This window comes from Daldinia loculata, assembly GCF_022478755.1.
Source record: "Daldinia loculata strain CBS 113971 unplaced genomic scaffold F4817scaffold_62, whole genome shotgun sequence".
Taxonomy (NCBI): Eukaryota; Fungi; Ascomycota; class Sordariomycetes; order Xylariales; family Hypoxylaceae; genus Daldinia; species Daldinia loculata.
Genome location: NW_026054916.1, coordinates 181,557 through 196,053, shown reverse-complemented (window position 1 = coordinate 196,053; position 14,497 = coordinate 181,557). Strand labels below are relative to the sequence as shown.

Below are 14,497 nucleotides of genomic sequence, written 5' to 3'. Positions count from 1 at the left end.
TTTTGGTAGCGAGCTTGATATCGTGATTCTTTGAACTTGTTTGGTTTAGTTGAGTGGATACAATTTTTGACCCATGTCTGGGACTCAATGGGATAGGTATTTATTAATGGCAGCTTCGGATTGCTTTTTCTAGCTATTAACTGACGTCACTCTATTGCGGTTATGCAGTTATGCAGCTATGCATGCCAACAACGCCGCACATTTAGCTGCTGGTTCCACCGCTAAAACCCCTAGAATCTCCTCCCACGTGGGCCCCAAATTTCACGGAACTTTCGGGGAGTTTTAGCTCATGCACGACGATCTTGATTCTTCCGTTTCCACAGCCTTGTCTGGAGTAATTGTCGATATCGCAATTATTAGCTTTATATTCCGACTGACTGTATGTACGCGGGCTTATAGAAAAGCATTGTGGTATCAAATTTAAAATGCAAAACCTGACCGTTTCCCCTCCTGTTTGGGCGGGTCACCTCTCTACTCCTAAACGCCGGTTCACTTTCCCCTGACCCAACCGGCTGAACGCCCTGGTATTTGATCGCCTCGTCTCCCCGTCAACAGACCGCTCTTTATACATGTCTCCCTTTGCGGGTAAGTGGCCTTAGCCGATGCAGGGATGACTTTCGTGGGCGCAAAAACCCGCTGTATCATTTTGATAGGCATCATTCGCTACCCTTTTCCTTTAGCCAAGGCCGCCCCATACGCCACGTATTCTTCTCGCGAGCTGGATATCCTTCTGCATGATGGTGACTCGTTTCGCGTGGATGGCGCATAGATTCGAGTCTTCGAATAAGTGGACGAGGAACGCCTCGGCTGCTTCCTGGAGCGCTAATATAGCCTGCGATTGCCATCGCATGCCTTCGTCTGCCGGGCGCATGGTTAAAGCTATTTCTCGGACCTGGATATCGGTTAGCATATACTACTCTTGAAGCTATTGTCTCCACGGAGAACATACGAGTCGGGAGAAAGGCAGTTTTCGTAATAGCAGATCGGTGTTGTTTTGCAGCCTTCGAATCTCTCTTAGCGCGACCGTTCCTGGCCGGTATCTTCTTCTTCGAGGGTAAGGAATTGGATCGCCAGCTACAGATCAATTAGCCATTGGAGCTTCAAGCTGTTATTAGCTTGTAGACTTACGCTGCACTCTTCCTGCTAAAGAGCCCCCACTCCGTCCTCCTCGTCCTCGTCCTCCACCGCGACCCCGATTCATTTTGGGAGCAGTAAATACGGTATACTAGCGTAAAAAAAGGAGCGAGAGCCTTTCGGTGCTAATGCGACAACTATGCGACTTGGTGTAGCGCACAATGGGTATCTTGCGTCGAGGTATCGAGGTTTAAAGAAATTGGAGTATAACCGAAGAATAGGTATTATAGGTGAAAGCCGTCTTGTCAAAGAGAACCAAGGTTTGTTGCGTTGAGTGACAAACGGTATTAGAAGTAGCGTATTCCTATGAAAGAAAGAGGGAAGAAAGAACGTAGCATGAACCCGGTTGACGAAGAATAATATGGGAGTGCGGAAATGGTAAAAATCGAAGTGGCTGGGAAATTCAATTTGCAACTTCCCACTCTAGCTCGACGGGACGCGACTTTGAGCACGACGCGACCCAGCCATTTCAATTAAAACCCCTGTAAATCTTAAAATTAGTGGGTCCTGTGGTGTGCCCCTGGCGCGCCCTTACAATAAGGTTCCATAAAATTGGCTGAAGAAGTTTCTAGCCACAAGCAAGCCACAGCGTTTACTAAGTCACGTCATTGGGTTCACTGGAAAATGCAAGATTGTGATATAATTCATTTAACCGACAAATAGACTACGTACCAGTGAACAGATCAATCCTCCGATAAGGCCAGATTAGCAGTGGGCTGAGGAGGCAATCCCGCCATCGCCTTAAACCTACAACATCAAACTTCCTTTGAAGCTTTCTTTCTTTCTTCTTTTTCCTCTTGCTGCTCATCCTGTGTAATCTTTAACGCATACAATTAATACATTGTCGTTTTTGAGGTTAATAGCCCAACTAAATATATTGTCTACGTTTCCAACACTACCGACGGTCGCAATTCGATATGGATCAGATGATTCCTGGTGATGGGGGCCGAAACCCACTTGAGGCCTGGTTTTGGGAGATGCCCATATGCACGCGGTGGTGGACGACCGCGACAGTTCTGACGAGCGCTCTGGTTCAATGCCAAATGGTTACTCCGTTCCAACTGTTCTATAGCGTTCGCACCGTGTTCCAGAAAGGAGAGGTAAGAATTCCATGTATCCCGACAAAAGGAACTAAGGTGGTTGTCGGCTTGCTAACTTATCCAACCTATAGTATTGGCGATTGTTGACTACATTCCTATACTTCGGGCCGTTCTCGTTCGATCTCCTTTTCCATGTATACTTCCTCCAGCGCTACTCCCGGCTCCTTGAAGAGTCGTCCGGTCGATCGCCGGCTCATTTCTCGTGGTTAATGGTATACACTATGGCCTTTCTCATCGTTCTATCTCCATTTGTGTCGATGCCATTCCTCGGCCACCCGCTATCGTCAACACTAGTCTATATCTGGTCCCGACGAAATCCGGATACTCAGTTAAGCTTATTGGGCTTGTTCGTATTCACAGCGCCGTACCTGCCCTGGGTGTTGATGGGTTTCAGCCTTGTTATGCATGGAACAATACCTAAGGATGAGATCATGGGGGTTGTTATTGGCCACATCTGGTATTTCTTCTCGGACGTGTACCCCCCTATGCATAACGGTTCGCGACCTCTTGACCCGCCAATGTGGTGGCGTCGACTCTTTGAGGGCCGGCAGCAGAGAGACGAGACAGCTGATGCGATTAATAACGAATTCGCAGTGGCAGGAGGTCCGGAACTTGCTGCGGCTGACTTGCGATAAGCATGAACAACACAACTGGATATAGATAGTATTAGACGGCTATCATTCACTCATTCATAGCGTTTTAAGTCATCTTCCAATGGCATTCGGTCAAAGTGGCGTTATACAAGGGACGATACGGGGCGTTGAAGGTTAATACGGAACAAAACATGGCGACAATATAGGTGATGCCTTTTGTACATACTATTCAACCAACTCCTTGAGTTGCATGTCTATTAAGGTCTGGGATTACTTGTTAGCCTACCTACAGTACCGTTCAATAGAAGACTATTCCGTTAGACTTCATGGAGTAATAGAAGAAATCCTATCAACTTCTATCTGTTTTGACCGTATGCCCTTTAACCGTAAATTAGATTTATATTGATTCAAGCTTAAGATATAGGAGCTAACTAGCTTCAATTTGTAGTAGAGTTTCTAAAATCGAATTCGTTATTAAAACTAAGTCTATTAGCCCTTTAGTTCCATCGCATCATGTAATGAGTCTTCACCGAACCAAATAATTGCTTTCATAGGTTTAGCTACATAGTATAACGTCTTAATGCTACTATGTATATCCACCGATAGAGATTCTATACATGTACATGATAAGCCTGCTTTATAGGACGCCAACTAAGTCATTTCTGCCAATGAGCAGCTAACTTTTGGAAATGGCGGGATAGCGGGACAAAGCTTTGGACCCCACCAAACGGGAAAAAAAGAGAAATGCCCGGTTATCCGACGTCACACCCTTCCACCTGCAACTCAGCTGCTGGCGCCATCGCTCCTAATTACGAATTGGGGGCTTATACATATACAGAAGACGGTCACCCAAAAAAATATTTAATAACGAACTACCATCTCAAGTCTTCTATCCCTTTCTTTAGTTTACGTTTACGTAAAGCATTCAGATATATCAAATTCTAATCTAACCTCACATTGCGGATTTAAACACCGTTGAAAATGAGAGCATACTTGTACGATAACGCTCCTGTAAGTCATCAGAAAAAAAAAGGTGCCCCTCATCACATCATTGCGGCATGTTTTCGCGAAAGCGCTCACTCGCATAGTTCAACAAACTGCTGTGAACTTACGATATAACACAACTACGTGATACTGACAACAAAACAGGGCGACCAGCGATTACCGCACGACTCGGGTAAGGATGTAGATGCTGCGGCCTTGGAGAAATTGGGCGTGCTATACTTCCGGTACCCAGAGGTGTCGGCCGTCGATGAGCTGGCAAGCAAGCGCGGGTACAAGAACCGTGACGAAATCACAGTTTCCCCTGAGAAGATGGGCGATATATATGAGGAAAAGGTCAAGTCCTTCTTCCACGAGCACCTGCACGAGGATGAGGAGATTAGATACATCCGCGACGGTCAGGGGTATTTCGACGTGCGAAGCAAGGGCGACGAGTGGGTGCGCATCCAGCTTGAGAAGGACGACTTGATCATCCTGCCTCCGGGTATCTACCACAGGTTCACTACTGATGAGAGCAACGTATGTTTTATGCCTTCCCTAGTATACACATGTGTATGTATAGAGAAATCTAACATCCCATTTTAGTACATCCAAGCCATGCGCCTTTTCAAGGACGAACCCAAGTGGACGCCGCTGAACAGGTCCGGCGATCTAGATGAGAACCAGTTCCGCAAGGAGTACGTCTCGCAATACCTGAACTAAGTCAGGTGGTGGTGATGCAAAGGGTTACGAAGTTACGCATTCTACGGCTGATCTAGCGGATGTGGCGGTAGCAATACTCGAGTCTTGGACGTGCCGGTTCTTTTGTCGATAGAAGATCCCTTAACGATATCACGAATAAATAAATAAATAAAAATGAATGTTGCGTAATTCTAATTTCAGTACTTCATATTAAAAGACTTGAATCTTTTCTATGTCACGATGAATTCTCATATTAACCTGGGAGTAAAGTCTCACAAGAAACTACTTTTATAAAAATGCTCAAAATAGCACAAGCCTTGCGTACCTACATAGTTCAATAATCTCGGCAATGAGATTGCGGGGATTATTATTAAATAGTATACCCCAGCTGGAACCCCAACTTCTCTCCCTCCCAAAAGGGCCCCGTTAGGTGATGCCGTGCGCCTCGGAACAGACGAATGGGATCCGCAAAATGATGAGCTTACTCCTCAAACCGTAGTCAACCGATCATGGACTCTAGATCCGCGTCCGAAGTCGCTCACCCGTCGCCGGCGGCCAGCACCTCCGCCAGCGCGCCCAAGGGGAAATTGCTGCTCCCGGCTAGCTGCGAGCCCCCGCTGCCGAACGCGCCAAGGAAGCAGCTCGTATGGATTGTAAGTTAGCTATTCGTATCGCTAATTTAGAGCATTATGTATCTTTATATATATTTATATATCTACAGGAATAAGACTGATTGAATTGCAAATTAGGTCTTTGGCGGCACCGGCCATATGGGCCGCTCGCTGGTCAAATGCGCGCTGGCGCGGGGTGATCTTGTAACGGATGTAGGACGCACGTTTGAGAGCTCGCCTGAGGAGATGTCGGGACAGCATGAGAATTGTCTTGGCCTGCTGTGCGACGTGCGCGCGCGGCAGAGCGTAGCGCAAGTCATTGAGCGGACGCTGGACCATTTTGGCCGCATCGACGTGGTGGCTAACTGCTCAGGATACGGCGTGATTGGGGCATGCGAGGATCAGGATGAGCACGAGATTCGTAACCAGTTCGAGACCAACTTCATGGGTACTCTGCATATCATTCAGGCCACTCTTCCTTACTTCCGCCAGCAGAACGGCGGGCGCTATCTCATCTTCAGCTCTACCAGCGGAGCCCTGGGTGTACCTGGACTGGGCCCCTACTGCGCGACCAAGTACGCAGTAGAGGGCCTGATCGAAGCGATGCTCTATGAGATCGACTCGTTCAACGTGAAAGCTACACTAGTAGAGCCGGGATTAGTACGGCGCGACGAGCCGGATGCTGAGGTGAACCCGCTGCCAACATGGGGCCACTTCCTGATCAAGCAGCCAAGCGAGGCATACGGGCACTCGTCGTCGCCGGCGCTGCACGCGAAGCGCATGGTGCAATGGCTCGGGGACCGGCAGCCGACGAGCGCGGTCAAGTGCGCCGAGTTGGTATGGCAGCTAGCACACTGCTCGTATCCGCCCCTACGCCTCGTGCTCGGCAGCTACGCCATCGAAAGTATCCGGGACCGCCTAAGATCCGTCACAGAGGAGCTCGAGGACTGGAAACATCTTAACTATCCCGCGGCGCCTGAGACCGAGGCGGCGGCTGCTGCTTCGGCGGAGAAGAATGAGAAGGATGACGATACGGGGGATTCGAATGTTGAGATGCAGGATCATACTACTTAGGCTTGGGAACTTGGATTGCCTAGGTAGTTTTGGGCTGGAATGGGGGTTACGTGGGCATCTTGCGTTGCCACTGAGAATATAACACGAGCTACATAGAAAGCTCAAACACACTATTTGGCACGGGCGTGTTACTATATTGCTAGGTACTGAATTATAAAACTTGTTTGAGGATACCTATCACTGGATACAATACTTATTTGTCAATTTGAGTTTGTCTGAATAGGAGAGCCAGCCGCAAACATGTGGTTTGTTTGTAGAGGTAATGAACTGAAGCATATAATAATTTTGATAGATGATTAAATAAATTAAATAAATGCAGCAATATGTATCACTCGAGGCTTAACATTTAAATGAGAGGACCCTGATTGGCTTTGTGCAGCAGCATTAATGATTCTAAATTTACAACGCCAAGACAAAACTAAGATTGTATAGGTATGTATCGTATAAGCCTCACCTCGGACGCCACACTTGATAGAGTCTATGTAGCCGTGCATTTTATCTCGAGGTCTGTCTGCCTGCACGCGGTAAATTACCCTTGATTAAAGGGTAGTAAAAAATTCCCTGGCACGCGTCCGTAAGAAACCTCCGCTGAAGAATTTCTTTTTATGTTTCAGTTTAATACCTGACTTTTTTGTCTTTGAATTTTTGATTCACCCTACAAAAAGATACATACGCTACCTAGCTCTTTCCCGGTTTCGATTTGTTTTCTGCGGGACCCTTCAAATCTACAAAAGTACATACCTACATTTAGTCGCAATCTACGCGTTAATCGGCTCCACAGTTTCCGGGCGCAGCGCCGTTTGACAGATAGCCAACTCTTTTTCTCTTCCCCTGATTTTATTTTATTAGTTCTAGTCCTCCTCCGATCTTCCTCCTCGCCCTAGCCCTTCGAAGTTCGAACACCGCCATACTGAAGACAGAACACCAACTCCCCCCCCCCCCTCCTCTACCGTTCCGGTTTTCAAAAAGGCCAATACGGCTAGCTATATAACGTCGCAATCATGTCCGACAAGAAGAACGAAGACTATGCTATCCGCATGCCCGACTCGGGTTTGCGAAGCCCTTATGACGGCGGAGAGAAGGATCCCTTCATCCCGTCCCGCCCTGCGCGCGCCGCTTCCCAGCAGCAGCTCTCTTCCCAGATCGCCAAGATCGAGAATAACCCGACCGTCTCCATTCTTGCCTACTGTCTGTCCTCGATTAGTATGACCGTCGTCAACAAATACGTCGTGTCCGGCTCCGAATGGAACTTGAACTTCTTCTACCTCGCAGTCCAGGTACTTACTATACGACCACACTCACGATATATAAGACTTGGAATTTGCTAACTCCAGAACTCTAGTCCATTGTGTGTATAGTAACCATCGAGGTCTGCAAGCAATTGGGTTTAATCAAGACCCTTGCGCCTTTCGACGTAAACAAGGGAAAGCGATGTACGTGTTTTCCTTTCTCGTTGCCTTGAGACCCCTGTCTATCTATACATATATATATATATATATCCGTGTATATATACTAACTCAACCGTAGGGTTCCCCGTCTCTCTTCTCCTCGTCGGTATGATATATACGAGCACAAAGTCGCTACAGCTCCTGTCTGTTCCCGTCTACACCATCTTCAAGAATTTGACCACTATTGTTATCGCATATGGCGAGGTCCTATGGTTCGGAGGTAGTGTCACGCCTCTGGCACTCCTTTCGTTCGGTCTGATGGTCATGAGTTCCGTCATCGCCGCTTGGGCGGACACGCGCAGCGCTAGTCAAACTGCCGAGGCCGCTGAGGCTCTTGCGTCCCTGAACGCTGGATACGCTTGGATGGGTCTGAATGTTTTCTGCACTGCTTCCTATCTTCTGAGCATGCGTAAGGTCATCAAGAACATGAACTTCAAGGACTGGGATAGTAAGTTTTACTTATTGCGCTGCTAGCGGTTTGTTTGCAAAATATGCTAACTCAACACAGGCATGTTCTACAACAACTTCCTCACCATCCCCGTCCTAATCGTCTGCTCGCTTATCACCGAGGACTGGTCCAGCGAGAATTTGGCCAGGAACTTCCCCATCGAGTCCCGAAATGCTATTTTGATTGGCATGATATATTCGGGTATGGCTGCTATCTTCATCTCGTACTGCTCTGCGTGGTGCATCCGGGTTACATCCTCCACTACCTACTCCATGGTTGGAGCTCTCAACAAGCTCCCGCTCGCTGTCAGCGGTCTTATCTTCTTCTCCGCACCTGTCACCGTAGGCAGTGTTTCGGCCATCTTGATCGGGTTTATCAGTGGCCTTGTGTATGCTTGGGCCAAGGTGCGACAGTCGCAGCTAGCCAAGAACTCGCTGCCGACCACGCAGCCCACGATGAGCGCGAGCTCCCAGAGCAACCGCGACGCCGCTAACTCGTAGACGAGAGCGCAGTGCTTTCTGCGGGTTTCGCGGCGATGTTCCTGGCACCGACAGCATGGGCACTTTGAGCTAGTGCAATTCTAAACCGGGCGGCAAACACTGCAAGACAGTCAAGCAACACCACGCCGCCCGTGTCGGCCCACGTCACTGTATAATATCTATCCCATCCCATCCCTTTCGACTCGGTGGCGCCGGACGGACGGGCCGACGAATTTCTGGTATAGACTTTTTAACTTATAATGAGAAAACGGAGCTCTACGGATACGGGGAGGGAAAGTCATAGTCATTCATCATCATCATGTTTTTTTTCTGGACGGCGCAAGAACAGGAACGAAAACCCCTCGATCCCTCCCCTTTTTTTGTTGTCATGTCATGGTTGTTTTATTTGCAGGGGAGGTGTAGGCATCGTTCGTGTCGAGATGGGCGTTGCGTCCGTAGTCGCAGTTTAGATCTCGACTAGGCGGGAAATGCTATGCATATTGTTGAATTGGTGTTGAGGGGTGAAGGGCAGAGAAGGGGGAAAGGGGAGAAAGAGAGAGCATGTCACATACAATACATATGCGTACGATCGTACGAGCTGGTCTATCTGAGCAGTCGTAATGTAGGCATTGCCAGGGTAGTCATAGATAATGCGATGAGGCTAAGATAGAAACGACTACCTTAATGACTATCTAATCTACCTTATATTCCGGGTTACAATTTGTGTGTGGTTGAGTTAATGTTTTGATCCTATTGATTTGTCTTGCCAGATAACCTCCATTTCCTCCCTATAACCTCGCCTACCCTCATTGATGTATCCAATAGACCTTCCTCTTTTCTACGCTCACTTTTCATCCTAAAATAAAGGCTCCGTCGATTTTCAGTCTTATTTCTTACCTACCTACCTACCTACCTACCTACCTACCTACCTAGGTAGTAAAGAAGGGTTTCCAACCTATCCAGGCCCTTAACACGGTCGTACCTTTGTCGTAGTAGCCCATGAAACCATACCCTCTTCCTCCATTTACCCAGTTAGCTATACCAAGGGACCAATTTTGATACTCCTCGTTAGTATCGAGCCGTCGGTCACCACCATTCCTATTCCGCCGCCTGGATACTGCGCGTCGCGTGCCGAGAGCTCGGTTTTGCCAACTCGGGCATGCAACAAGTCGCCTGACACTTTGAAAGTCACGCTATACTGTATATCGTACTGCCAGTCGAAATCCACGCTAGCTAATTCAACGCGCTCGTAATCGAGAGCTTTGACTAGCGCTATGCGGTTTTTTGAACTGTTAATATCGACGCTGCCCTTATGGAAGAGCAGCGCGTAGTATCTATTCAGCCCTCGTACCCGCACAGCAACACCGGCCGGCCCGCCCATGTTGACAGTGAAGTCCCTGAATATGGCCCTGTAATTTGTCCAGTCTCGCGTGCCGTAGCTGACGATGCCTTCACCTTGGTCCTGGGCTACCACAAACGTGCCGCTAGAAATGTCGAACACGTCGGCGCCATTGACAAAGGACCGCTTGTAGAAGGTCCGGGGCCCATCCCGGTCTTCACCTGGTTCAAGGACGAGGGCTGGAGTGCCGTCCCATCGTAGATAGTCTAGCCATATAACCCCGGAACCGCCGTTCCCGGTGCATATAGCTACACCCACAGCCTGAACCGGTCGGCAGCCTAAACTCGCCGGAACCCTCCATTGCAAAACCTGAGGATCAGCTTTATTTAGTTCGATATAATCGCTAGAAAGGTCCACGAGATTATCCTCGTGCGTATAAGCCCTTAGAATTAGTTTTGCCGATATGCCACAACGCTGATCAGGATTAGAAGAGGGTTTCAGTGAGGCGCTGAGAACTTGTCCGGGATATACTAGCGGTGAGGCGGTTAGCCCGTAGATACTCATTTGACGATCGCTCGGCGGAACGAAAGTATCTGTCAGAATTACTACCTCTTTTGTCTGATAAATGAAAATTCTTAGGCTAGAGCTTTTGCCCCTGGTGATGGCGTTCCTGGTGTTTCTTCCCTGCCCTTTTCCGCCATGATCATGAACATAGAACCCCTGAACCCCCCCTGGTAGGCTAAAGTGAAACTGCGCGCCTTGTTTCGGGGGTGCAAGAGCTTCTTCTCCTGCGAGCTTCCGGCCCATGTTTACAATGTCGTAAGCGATATTCGAGGCGTTATTGATAGAGTACCCGCCGTCTGCGCTCGAGATCAGAGCACGATCAGCTAACGGTCCTCGCCAGTCATAATTTTCGGAATCAAACGCCGCCAGCCCGTGCATGATAGCAACCAGACATCCAACGTTTCCCGAGTTACAATCCGTATCCCAACCGCATGTATTCACAATATGCATGGCTTCGGCGAAGTCATGCCCTCCGTATATTAACGACATGATCATGATACCGTGGTTGGGTACCACGTGGCAGAATCCTGTAAACTTGTCGTACCCGTATTTCTTCTCAATTTTTCGTCGCGTGTACATCCAATCGTCGTCGTCCTCGCACCACGCACGCACGTCTTCAACTAATGCGGCTATAAGCGAGTCTGAGGGTACGAAGCTGAGTCCGGTATCTAATAGATGATTCACGTCCTTGGAGAAAAAAGCTTCAGCCTCCATGGCAGCCCAGAGCTGCGCTGCGTATACGGCCTCTCCATCGTGGCTCACCGAGCCTGCTGCTCCTGCGAGCCGAGCGGCTAAAGCTGGCTCTCCCGGTGCCGTCATGGCAAATCCATCAATAAATATCTGAGCGCCGATCTGCTGGGCGATCGTACGGCCGTTTGTCTGTATCGAGCCGCTGTGGGGTGCCTTGATTCCCTTTCGTAGGTTTAAGAAGGCCGTATGCTCAGTCGACACACCGTTGCCGCCCCACCAAAAGACTGTGCGGTCTTTGATCACATTATTGAGCCACGTCTTTCCGATCTGTTCAGCGGTAATAGGATCCTCTTGTGTGGTAATAAGGGCGCTAGAGGATCTAGAACTTTTAGAGGTTTCTGATGTTTCTAGGGCTTCTGTGATTTGCATCTTGTCTCCGTTCTCATCGTCGTTTTCCTGATGTTGAATAGGGTCATGATTGCGAGTATAATGTTCCTCTAGCGCCCTTACGAATGTAAAGGTGCCGGAGATGTCGTCATCCGTGACGACTATAGGGAGATTTAGTTTTTCGTTGACATAGTACCGGACATGTCCCAGCTCGGCGAGGATACGCTGATGTGTCCATCCCTCGAACGGGCGACCCATGTATACCCCGATCAGCTTGCCAAGGACACCGGCATAGACCTTTTTAAGGTAGTCTCTTGGAAGAGACGGTATAGTCTCTTCTACTATCTCGTGCTTTTCTTCTTCCTGTTCCTCCTTCATGATCAGGTTCTTGAGGATATGAGAAAGAGAGAGAGAAAGAGAGAGAGAGAGAGAGAGAAGTAGGAGACAGACGGAAAGGAAGGGGAAGGGTAAAAGAAGTGGAGGGAGGAGACAAGGGAAATATAGACGCGTAGATGCTTATAATAGGTACTGTATATGCATCCATACAAGGTATGTACCTATGTACTATTTCGTGTGCCGGCGCCTTCGTTACACGAATTAGGCACCTACCCGGCTATTATATTGTAGAAGCATGGAATTGGTCTTGTGTTACAAAAGTGCGTTGTTGATTTAGGTACCTCAAGGACTACGGGACTGCCTCTGTTTATATATCTAACATGGTGCCTCGTTCCTGCCCTTAATACTTTGTTTATAGCAACTGCCCCGTAACTGCCTGCAACTGTCTTTTACCTTGTCGCTAGTTAGATGACGCGGATCACCTAGCAACAAGAAGTGATATTATGGAAGGAAATATCTGAGATATGATATATCAACTAAGATCCGTTTGAGAAGGAAGTGTATACTGTTAAAACGGAAGGTGTTATTGGCTGTCACACAAAAAATGACGTCGTACCTATCCCATCGCTTCCCAAGGGAAATCTACGATCTAATCCACAACAACTAAAATGAAGTCGTAAATAAGCCCGATTTACATAAAATACTTTCATCTTATACGCTAAAGACGTGCAGTATTTTAGGACTCATGCCTGTATCCTAATAGAGTCCATCTATTTCAGTAAGCCTCCGAGTTTATTTAAGCACATTTGGTAAGACGATCGGCGAAGAGATGGAATAAAAGAATTTGTTTTTGTAAATCCATGCTACCTTACAGATTTACCGCCAAGTGTACATGGCCGTACCAGAAACCCCCCAAAACGCCGTTGATGCATGCCGTCGATACAAGTCCCATGAATCTTTTGCTCTCTTGCTTTTGATCCACCGGCGCGCATTATCATGTCTAATTTAATGGGTATCCATTGTTAATCGTCATGTCTCACCATCACGCGACTCCTATCTCGCGACGGCTGCGGTGAGCACCTGTGTACGGAAGAAACCTCCCTTGGTGCGTTCGATGACTTGCTGGTAAACAGAGCTTGGGGGGTGGTTCATAACGACTGTGCCCTCCTTGTAATCAATCTTCGCGTCGACTCTGGTATCGCGGATAAGATTCACGATCCACTTCTCACCCTCATCCTCGCCGAGACCTAGACGTGCGCTTAGGTCCTTAATATCGATGCGAGCATGGATCTTGCAGTAGCTCTCAGAGATAAGGTGTCGCGCAGAGTCAACAAAGGCATCGGCGGTGGAGAATAGGAAGAAGTCGGAGCGCAGGATCTCCTCAGCGAGGGAAAGCTGCCGTTGTGCTTCCTCGAAGTCGAAGTCGATGTAGAGCGCCCGCACAAAGTCGGTAACGGGATCGCTGTACTCGTACGCCTCCTGCTTAACTATGCGGATGATATCCTTTAGCTGCTTCTGGTACTGGCCAGAGTTCCGAGCACGACTGCGACCTGTGATGACGGCAGCGGTGAGGTAACGAAGGATCCAGGGACAGCTGGTCTGGATAGTGTTGATGAAAGCAGGGCTGAAGAACAGATCCAGAATCGTGTCGCGAGTGCGATCGTCATTGAAGAGAGGAAACAACGCCCAGTGAATAAGCCAGGTACGTTGGCTTAGTTGGGCCAAGGGGTTGTTAAAAAGCTTGGTGTCAATGTTCTCCTTAACCTTGTTCAGTTCCTCCACGCTACCCTCCCAGTTTGTAGTAAGAATCTCGGATGCGAGCTTTCCCCACGTCGCGGCAGCCACCTTATCATTGTCGGTAGAAAGCACACGGAACTGGTATAAAAGATCAGCGGCGGCGGCATAGTTACCACAGCTGTACTGGAAGTTGCCAAAGTCGTAGAGCGCGTTGACCATTTCGATGGTGACCTAATATGAATTAGAACCGAGTAGAAATAAATAAGGGGGGGTTGGTTATGCATACATCGTGGTCCTTTTTTAGGAACTCAAGGTTAGCAACCTTGTCGCTGCGCAGGTTTCCGACAACATCTTCGCGGCCTAGTAAATCGACGAGCTTGCTGGTGCTCTCCTCGAACTGTTCCAGGCGCGAGATAACTTTTTGTCGCTTGTCGTTAAACTCTGCAGGTGGTTGATCTAGACCCTCGAGTTCTGCCTTAAGATTTCCGACGAAATCGGTCATGTTTGTGGTCTTAAGAAGTTCATATTTGGCTTTTGTAATAGCAAGAACCGCGGCATCATCAGCGTCTTCGGGGAGTTGGCCGGCTGCGAATTCGAGGAGGGGAAACACAAGATGACGGTCGAGGTGACCGATCAACTTGGGTAAAAGATCGTATTCGGCCATATTGACTGCGTATATTGTATATCGGAGTGTTTACGGCGGAAGGTTGACTTCGAAATATTGAGGCTGATAAAATTGGTTAAAAATTATCACCAATGCAATTGTTTGGAGGGGCAGCGAGTTATTCCTCAGGCCGCATGTGGCTTGGTTTGACGAGGGCTACAACGAATAATTCGGAAAAAGTGGATTGTGGGACACCTCATTCTTATCGAT

General features: G+C 48.3%; 7 protein-coding genes across 7 annotated transcripts; 4 read left to right on the top strand and 3 right to left on the bottom strand.

Annotated features, from left to right (window-relative positions):
• Nucleotides 1-88: 88 nt before the first annotated feature.
• F4817DRAFT_349089 (histone-fold-containing protein) lies at nt 89-1,646 on the bottom strand. The gene is made up of 3 exons (XM_049304788.1): nt 1,129-1,646; nt 950-1,074; nt 89-892 (listed from the first exon to the last, which is right to left on the bottom strand). The coding sequence occupies exons 1-3, from the start codon at nt 1,199-1,201 to the stop codon at nt 677-679; spliced, it is 414 nt and encodes a 137-aa protein (XP_049155445.1). The 5' UTR covers nt 1,202-1,646; the 3' UTR covers nt 89-676.
• Nucleotides 1,647-1,806: 160 nt separating this feature from the next.
• F4817DRAFT_349087 (derlin-2) lies at nt 1,807-3,214 on the top strand. Its single transcript, XM_049304787.1, has 2 exons — nt 1,807-2,234; nt 2,306-3,214. Exons 1-2 carry the CDS (start codon nt 2,052-2,054, stop codon nt 2,867-2,869), a joined length of 747 nt encoding a protein of 248 aa, XP_049155444.1. The 5' UTR covers nt 1,807-2,051; the 3' UTR covers nt 2,870-3,214.
• A 594-nt stretch (nt 3,215-3,808) lies between these two features.
• Nucleotides 3,809-4,531, top strand: F4817DRAFT_319587 (Acireductone dioxygenase; the record flags this gene model as incomplete). The annotated part of the gene is made up of 3 exons (XM_049301080.1): nt 3,809-3,838; nt 3,977-4,348; nt 4,415-4,531. The coding sequence occupies 3 exons, from the start codon at nt 3,809-3,811 to the stop codon at nt 4,529-4,531; spliced, it is 519 nt and encodes a 172-aa protein (XP_049155443.1).
• Nucleotides 4,532-4,848: 317 nt separating this feature from the next.
• Nucleotides 4,849-6,490, top strand: F4817DRAFT_349084 (NAD(P)-binding protein). Its single transcript, XM_049304786.1, has 2 exons — nt 4,849-5,163; nt 5,260-6,490. The coding sequence occupies exons 1-2, from the start codon at nt 5,020-5,022 to the stop codon at nt 6,193-6,195; spliced, it is 1,080 nt and encodes a 359-aa protein (XP_049155442.1). The 5' UTR covers nt 4,849-5,019; the 3' UTR covers nt 6,196-6,490.
• A 233-nt stretch (nt 6,491-6,723) lies between these two features.
• Nucleotides 6,724-8,711, top strand: F4817DRAFT_247542 (UDP-galactose transporter). Its single transcript, XM_049299124.1, has 4 exons — nt 6,724-7,472; nt 7,538-7,628; nt 7,723-8,091; nt 8,152-8,711. Exons 1-4 carry the CDS (start codon nt 7,197-7,199, stop codon nt 8,589-8,591), a joined length of 1,176 nt encoding a protein of 391 aa, XP_049155441.1. The 5' UTR covers nt 6,724-7,196; the 3' UTR covers nt 8,592-8,711.
• A 568-nt stretch (nt 8,712-9,279) lies between these two features.
• Nucleotides 9,280-12,048, bottom strand: F4817DRAFT_349081 (ADP-ribosylglycohydrolase). The gene has a single exon (XM_049304785.1). It carries the CDS (start codon nt 11,926-11,928, stop codon nt 9,607-9,609), a length of 2,322 nt encoding a protein of 773 aa, XP_049155440.1. The 5' UTR covers nt 11,929-12,048; the 3' UTR covers nt 9,280-9,606.
• Nucleotides 12,049-12,446: 398 nt separating this feature from the next.
• F4817DRAFT_349079 (putative eukaryotic translation initiation factor 3 subunit 6) lies at nt 12,447-14,489 on the bottom strand. Its single transcript, XM_049304784.1, has 2 exons — nt 13,910-14,489; nt 12,447-13,854 (listed from the first exon to the last, which is right to left on the bottom strand). The coding sequence occupies exons 1-2, from the start codon at nt 14,285-14,287 to the stop codon at nt 12,940-12,942; spliced, it is 1,293 nt and encodes a 430-aa protein (XP_049155439.1). The 5' UTR covers nt 14,288-14,489; the 3' UTR covers nt 12,447-12,939.
• Between the last annotated feature and the right edge of the window lie 8 nt (nt 14,490-14,497).

Excerpts from the sequence above, each read along its gene's own strand:
- F4817DRAFT_349089 (XM_049304788.1), bottom strand. The coding sequence starts at position 1,201 with ATGAATCGGGGTCGCGGTGGAGGACGAGGACGAGGAGGACGGAGTGGG. Across the intron at positions 1,075-1,128 it reads TTTAGCAGGAAGAGTGCAGC|CTGGCGATCCAATTCCTTAC; the intron begins GTAAGTCTACAA and ends ATTGATCTGTAG. Across the intron at positions 893-949 it reads AACTGCCTTTCTCCCGACTC|GTCCGAGAAATAGCTTTAAC; the intron begins GTATGTTCTCCG and ends ACCGATATCCAG.
- F4817DRAFT_349087 (XM_049304787.1), top strand. The coding sequence starts at position 2,052 with ATGGATCAGATGATTCCTGGTGATGGGGGCCGAAACCCACTTGAGGCC. Across the intron at positions 2,235-2,305 it reads CCGTGTTCCAGAAAGGAGAG|TATTGGCGATTGTTGACTAC; the intron begins GTAAGAATTCCA and ends TCCAACCTATAG.
- F4817DRAFT_349084 (XM_049304786.1), top strand. The coding sequence starts at position 5,020 with ATGGACTCTAGATCCGCGTCCGAAGTCGCTCACCCGTCGCCGGCGGCC. Across the intron at positions 5,164-5,259 it reads GGAAGCAGCTCGTATGGATT|GTCTTTGGCGGCACCGGCCA; the intron begins GTAAGTTAGCTA and ends ATTGCAAATTAG.
- F4817DRAFT_247542 (XM_049299124.1), top strand. The coding sequence starts at position 7,197 with ATGTCCGACAAGAAGAACGAAGACTATGCTATCCGCATGCCCGACTCG. Across the intron at positions 7,473-7,537 it reads TCTTCTACCTCGCAGTCCAG|TCCATTGTGTGTATAGTAAC; the intron begins GTACTTACTATA and ends CCAGAACTCTAG. Across the intron at positions 7,629-7,722 it reads CGTAAACAAGGGAAAGCGAT|GGTTCCCCGTCTCTCTTCTC; the intron begins GTACGTGTTTTC and ends ACTCAACCGTAG.
- F4817DRAFT_349081 (XM_049304785.1), bottom strand. The coding sequence starts at position 11,928 with ATGAAGGAGGAACAGGAAGAAGAAAAGCACGAGATAGTAGAAGAGACT.
- F4817DRAFT_349079 (XM_049304784.1), bottom strand. The coding sequence starts at position 14,287 with ATGGCCGAATACGATCTTTTACCCAAGTTGATCGGTCACCTCGACCGT. Across the intron at positions 13,855-13,909 it reads TCCTAAAAAAGGACCACGAT|GTCACCATCGAAATGGTCAA; the intron begins GTATGCATAACC and ends AATTCATATTAG.